Genomic DNA, 7325 nt, shown 5'->3' with positions numbered 1-7325 from the left:
TAACCTCATATGCATGTGAAAGTTGGACAGTGAATAAGGAAGCCAGTAGAAGAACTGATGCTTTTGAGTTATGGTGTTGGAGGAGAATATTGAAAGTGCCATGGGCTGCCAAAAGTACCAATAGATGTGTTTTGAAAGAAGTACAGCTAGAGTGCTCCTTGGAGGTCAAGATGGCCAAACTTCGCCTCTCATACTTTGGACATATTGTCAGGAGGGCCTAGTTGCTAGAAAAGGATATCATGTTTGGTAAGGTGGAGGGTCAGAGAAAAAGAGGAAGACCCCCAACGAGATAGATTGCTCTGTGCATAAGGTCGCTATGAGTCGGTAGCAGCTTGATGGAACCTAACAGCAACATCAATATCATTTCATTATTTGTCACTCTCATCGTATCTATAGTCTTTAAAAACTAATTTTCAAGTCGTTTAATGAGTCAGATTTTATTCTTTAAAATTGTTTTAGTTACATGTGAACGAGGAATTATTCTCTCAAATACCCAAAAAGTACTTACACATCTCTAGCAGCAATACCATAAGGAAAGGTCAGGAAATAAAAAGAATAGTTTGTCGCTGTAAACACCAATCTAGTTTGTAAATAGGACATATGCAGATTATATATCGTAGTTATGTGTATGAAGTGACTGTTACCGAGTAATAGCTATTAAAAATGAGGTAAGGGAAAGAGTTTAGCTACTGCTTACTTGAAATGGTTCTTATTTGTGTTTTTGTTCAGATGATGGAAAACACTGAAGAAAACATGATAATTTAGGTTAATTTTATTATGGAGTAAATGAGGAAAACTTGATTAATTAAAATGCAGGTGATGTGGCAAACTGAATTTCCAAATTTTAAATTTATCTTATAAAATTATGTTATGTACATCATAGTATCTTTAGCACTGCATAACCTCTAAGTAGAAATCCTTCTGGTTTCCTTTTTTTCTTCTTCTTTCTTCCTTTATTTTGGGTTCAAAACCACTTTGAACATGACAGTCATTTTGACCATGACTCAGCCTATTGACATTATCATTCCTCATAGTTTAACAGAACATTCTATTTTCTGTTTGACCGTGTCTAAGCAAAAGCATTTATATGCTTTTATTGATATTGTTTTATTGAATTACACCATTTTTTCAAGTTAAGTTGTATTTATAAATGAATCCAACTTGCATGTATAGATTTGGTTTTGTATCGGATGAATCAGAATGACCTGCAAGGAATTATATATTTTGTAAAAAATGTCTAGAATAGTATGAATTCCTAATCGAAACTATCATAGTTTTTGTCTGTTTTTAGGCAGAAAAAAAATGAGTATATATAAGCATACATCCTTGTTTACTCAGCTGAGTCCAGTTTGTGTTTGTTGTCATTGAATGACCATTACTAGAGCCCTTGCAGCTCGAAAGCATAAAACAATTCTGTGATTACCTAATTTAAAGTATGTCATAGTTTGTGTGCCAGTGTGACATTCATGGCAGAATTAAATGTGCATCTTGAATCTTTTGTTTTATGCTATGCTGGTACCTTCTTGTGTTTTTCAGTGCCTTTCACAGCTTCTTGAACTCCTGTAAAATGTCTTCATATGAAGATGCTACCTATCAGATTCTTAACCTAAAATTATATGGAAAAGTGTTTCTGTGTTTGTATTTTTCTTGGTAGATTGATGTTTTTTCCCCTCAAAATTGCCTGGATCGGACCAAATGACAAGAAATCGCTGAGGTTTATTTAGTAGTTTGCAAATAAACCAATAATTAAATATAGTGGAGTCATCCTTTTTAAAAAATTTATTTTCTGTGTTGGTTTACTTTGATTGCTATTTAACAACAGATTTTAAATAGACTGCTTATAGTCATCAGTGGCATTGTCCATTCCTATAAGTTTTTAAGTCCTCATCCTTCCCTACACTTTGCTCATCTTATCAGTTGAAGCAATAGAAGTGCTACTTGAGTGGATTACTATTTAGTATTCTGAGATGTGGTTTTTGTGTTTTGCTTTTTATAAACCTCAATTTGATGCAGTGAGAATGATTTGCAAGCCATTAGGAAACTCTTTTTCCTCACAGTAGTTTCCTTTTCTTTAGGAATTTAGTGGTTATGTTCAACAAGTGAAGTATGCGATGGTAAGAATAAAAGCTGCTATGCCAAGAATCTATGAGCTTGCAGCAGGAGGCACTGCTGTTGGTACTGGTTTAAATACTAGAATTGGTTTTGCAGAAAAGGTTGCTGCGAAAGTGGCTGCACTCACAGGTCAGTGATAACATGAATTCTTAATAATTTTTTAATACATCTCCTAAGATTTCTGCCTTACATTCTTTCATCAATAATACTTTCCCATCAGACATTTGTGTTTTACAACTTTCAGAAGTCATAATACAAATCCAATTTTGTAAAAATAAAAATAAAAATTGCTATCCATAAGTCCATAAAGCCTGAGACTAAAGGCTGCCAGTGCTTGCTAGCCTTTATTTCCTGTCTGGTGGTATCAGTCTTTTTTCTTTTAAGGCTGTTTTGAATGCCACTTTTCAAAGCAGGCAGAATCCATTAATAGTTGAGAAAATTCTTTGTTATTAATATGTAGATATTAATATGTCTGCTAGCGTTTTTTTCTTGTCATACTGTGACATTTCTTTGAATTGCTGACCTTTCGAAGATAACGGAATTATCTGTCCTTTTGTAAAATGATCCTGGGTTTTGGCTTGGATTAGTAGAGTGAGCGTTATACCCTTGATAATAATAGTTATTACTACAGCAGAGTTGTCATTTCCAGGTAACATCTTAATAAGATGTAGATGTTAACAAAGGGCCAGAGTAGAGATAGTTATGTGAAGCACATTATTGCTTAGAGGCAGCACTTTCTAAAAATCACATTTTAATAGCTAGAACTATATTCTCCACTAGCTGCTCCTCGGAAACCCTATAGAGGGTCACATGAATCGCAGCCAGCTCAATGATACTTAACAGCAAAAACATATTGTTAGATTATAGACTAGGTAGTTCTTAAAATGTGAACCTCAGAGACGTTCACTAAGAATATTTTACTCATTTTGGCTTACTCTTCTTTCAGAGATTCTTGTTGACCCATAGCTAGAAGAAAAAATGGATCAGAGTAATATGGGTAAAAACATTTGTCGTAGGAAAGGACTGTGAGACAAGGTAGTGAGAATTTTACCCACTTTCATCCTTCCTCAACATAGCCAGGCATCATATACATGCATTTATAGTGGGATTGTGGGTTTCTTTTTTTACTTTCAAAATATGAATATATTTTTTTACTCTGTTAATGTACAAATGTATCACCAGGTTCTTTCCACTCCTTCAGGACTTCTTAAATGTAGACATACCTTGAGCCTTAACTGTACATTTTTGGAAGTAAACTGTTATTTTCTGTTTTTGCTTTTCACATGCTGAAACTTTCTGTTTACCTTGGTGGTATTAGAAACATTTGCTATTGTTGTTGACCCGTGCAGATTGTTTTCCTTTTTTTCGTTCAGGCTTGCCTTTTGTCACAGCTCCAAATAAATTTGAAGCTCTGGCTGCTCATGATGCCTTGGTTGAACTTAGTGGAGCCATGAACACTGCTGCCTGCAGCCTAATGAAGATAGCAAATGATATTCGTTTTCTGGGTTCTGGTCCTCGATCGGGTCTGGGAGAGCTGATCTTACCTGAAAATGAACCAGGAAGCAGTATCATGCCAGGTATTAAAGCTAATAAATCTAGCTGGAATTTGGCTAGGTCATAGACTTCTCATTAATGGGATGTTTGCTGTTGTTTAACGTGATCTCACAGATGGATGATGGAACGAAAAATGGTGAGGGTGTTTGACCTCCTGTAACTTCACAGGTGGGTGGAGGAGAATCACTGTAAGCACCAGCCCAGGCTGATTCCAAATAGCCTGAGGTCAGACATGCCCCCTCCCTCTAACTTTCTCTCCCAGTCCTGACATCATTGTTCCTTCCACAGCACTCTCATTCTTGGCTGAGTTCAGTACGTCTCTGCAGTGGCCACAAAGAACTCAGATACCAATAATCACAATAGGGAAGTTCAGAGGTTACAAATCAGTATCAGAAATACTCAGGGCACAGATTTTCAAGATCGCCCTTTTCCATCCATGCTAACAGGCAGGCCTCTGTTTGGTCCTTGGCTTGGCCTCTAAGCCATGGGCCTCTTGGCCTCTGCCCTGCTGCAGCAATGTTACCAAACTCTTTTAGCACTGCAGATAAATGCTCAAAGGACACTCTCCTCTACCGTAAGCCTCAGTCCAAAAGTGTTACAGATATTTCTCCATTTTAGTAAGTCATCTGACAGACTCATGTGATAGCCACTAGATCCAGTGGAGAAGCATGGACTGTACGTAAGATGTACAACGCTGGGTGAGCAGTAACATTTAAGGAGTGATTAATGAGTTAACTTCAGCCTGGAAGAATATTCTAGTAGTAAGCTAAAGGTTCGACACCTTCAGCATTTTAGTCGTGACTAAGAGTGAAGGCACAGAATTAAAAGGTTGAAATACAATTTGTTAGATGACAGAATCGAGATTCATAAAAAAAGGCTTCTGATTCATAAAACTGGCAAAGTGGTTTTTAATAGTGAAAAAAGAATAGCCTAAGTATAAATTCTTTTTTTTTAAGTCTCTGAGGGTAAGTCAAAAAGTACTGTTATCAGGGTTCTAGTTAATACATGCAAAGGTTTATTGTAAATAAAACATTTAAATATGTCTCTAATCAGTGGGTGACTGCAGACAAGTTCTCTCAGTACTTGCCTTAGCTTATTAAGGCGCTTTCAAAAGAAGAGTAATATTTGTTCCGTGGCAAAAATTATTTGAGGTCAATATTAGTATCAGATTTTCAGCAGAACTCATGTGGACATCTTCCCAAATCATTGACGCTTTGCAACAAGATTATGGGAATGCCATCCCATATAAAATATTTTTTATCAAATGTTATGAATCAAGCATGTAAGGAAGACATAAAAGATGAATTCAAGGCAGAGAAGTCACCTCAGGAGGCTATGATGACTTCTCTGGATGACTCCAAAGGAGTAATAAATCTTCATGGATTTTCTCAAAGGATACAGGTACTTACTAAGAAGAAGTTTTAAGAATATTGAAAACTGCATTGGTGAAACACAGGCCAAGAAAATTCCATCTGGGATTTTTTTTTTTTTTTCCATCCTGACATTTCACATACTCATTCTTCAAGGTTAGCAAGGGTTGTCGTACAAGAATTTAATTGGGAAACATTTCCCCATTGGCCCTAAACCTCTGATCATGCTCTTGTTTTTCTTCCCCAAATTCAGATAACACATAAAAGGAACATGATTTGAAACCCAAACCAACACATTAGCACAACACTTCCAGCAATAGGTAAAAGACCAGCAAACTAAGTCTAGAGTCACCAGAAGAAAAGAACTAATCAAGATTGTTGTTGTTGTTGTGAATTGCCGTCAAGTTGGTTCTGACCCATAGCGACCCTGTATAGGGTTTCCAAGGAGCAGCTGGTGAGCTTGAACTGCCAACCTTGCAGTTCAAATGGCTTCCCTGTCTGACACATTAGCCCACAGCGCTGCACAAGAAATGAATTGGAACACAGAAAAACAATAGAAAGAATCAACAAGGAAAGAAAGTGGTTCTTTGAAAGAAGGATTAATAAAATTAACAAGCCATTGGTAAACCTCACAAAAGAAAGGAGAGAAAAGACACAAGTCATATGTATAAGAAACAATATGGGTGGCATCACAACAGAACCAATGGATAATAACACAACATTATGAAGACCTGTACTCCAATACATTTGAAAATTTGGAAGAAATGGGTAGATTTTTAGAAAAACACCATGTACCTAAACTAACACAAAATGAATTAGAAAACTTGAACAAACATATATAAAAAAGAAATTGATCAGGTCATTAAAAAACTCCAACAAAGTAAACTCTAGGCCCAGATGGTTTAACTGGTGAATTTTAACAAACATTCAAAAAAGTGTTGACACCAATTTTACTAAAAGTCTTATATAATAAGAATAGGATAGATGACTCCCCAGTACATTATATGAAGTGAGCATAATCTTCATACCCAAATCAGGCAAAAACATCACTAAAAAAGAAAATTATAGATATATATCCCTCTTGAAAATAGATGTAAAAATTCTCAACAAATTCTTAGACAATATAATTCAACAACACACACATATATATATATTATGACCAAGTTAAAGTCATACCAAGAATGCAAAAAGGGTTCAGTGTTACAAAAGCAATCATTATAATCTACCATATAATTAAAAAATAAAAAGAAACGAATCACATGATCATATCAATTGACTTAGAAAAGACATTTGACTAAATCCAACATTCATTCTTTATAAAAACACTCAACAAAGTAGGATTTGAAGGAAAATTCTCAACATCATTAAAAAATACTTACAAAAGTCAGCATCACTGCACTGGGGAGAAACTGAAAACTTTTCCCTTTATGAACAGGAACCAAACAAGGATGCTTTTTATCACCACTCCTCTTCAATAGTGGAAGATTAAGTGTTTGAAGTCTTAGCCGGAGCTATAAGATAAGAAAGGGAAATTAAAGACATCCAAATTAACAAAGAAGTAAAACTCTTACTGTTAGCAGATGATTTTATTTTATACATTGAAAATCCCAAAGTCTCAATAAAAAAAATTATTGAACCTCATTGAAGGATTCAGCAAAGCAGCAGAGTACAAGATCATTATACAAAAAAATCAGTTGGATTCCTCTATACTAATAAAGACAGCTCTGAAAAGGAAATTAGGAAAACAATACCATTTACAATAGCCACGCAAAGGATGAAGTAATTAAGAATAAATCTAACAAGAGAAACAAAAACCTAAACAAAACTACAAAACAGAACTATAAGAAACCAATAGAGAGTTATACTATGCTCATGGATAGGAAGACAACATTGTGGAAATGTCAGTACAATACTACCCAAACCAACATACCTATATAATGCAATCCCAATCTAGATTCCAACAACATTCTTTAAGGAGGTGGTAAAAACATATATGGAAGGGAAAGAAACCTCAGAAGAATAAAACACTGCTTAAGAAGAACAAAGTTGGAGGCCTCTCACTCCCTGATTTCAAAATTTACTACACAGACAAAGTGGTCAAAACAGCCTGGTATTAGTACAATAAAAGTACGTAGGTCAATGAAACAGAATTGAGAGCCCAGGAGTAAATCTATCCACATACAGTCAGCTTATATTTGGCAAAGTGCTAAAACACATTAAATGGGAAAAGAGTGTCTTCAACAAATGGTGCTGGCAAAACTGGAAGTAGATTTGTAAAAGAATGAATCA

The 7325-nt window shown here is 35.4% G+C and overlaps 1 protein-coding gene across 1 annotated transcript in view; it reads left to right on the top strand.

The window, feature by feature from the left end:
- The window catches only part of FH (fumarate hydratase), a 55578-nt gene that overhangs the window by 34472 nt on the left and 13781 nt on the right, over positions 1 to 7325 (top strand). Inside the window, 2 exon segments of the mRNA XM_006868563.1 lie at positions 2076 to 2241; positions 3486 to 3689. Of these exon segments, the coding sequence (XP_006868625.1) occupies positions 2076 to 2241; positions 3486 to 3689 (370 nt within the window).

Source organism: Chrysochloris asiatica, unplaced genomic scaffold, assembly GCF_000296735.1.
Source record: "Chrysochloris asiatica unplaced genomic scaffold, ChrAsi1.0 scaffold00119, whole genome shotgun sequence".
Taxonomy (NCBI): domain Eukaryota; kingdom Metazoa; phylum Chordata; class Mammalia; order Afrosoricida; family Chrysochloridae; genus Chrysochloris; species Chrysochloris asiatica.
This window is presented reverse-complemented; position numbering and strand designations above follow the sequence as displayed.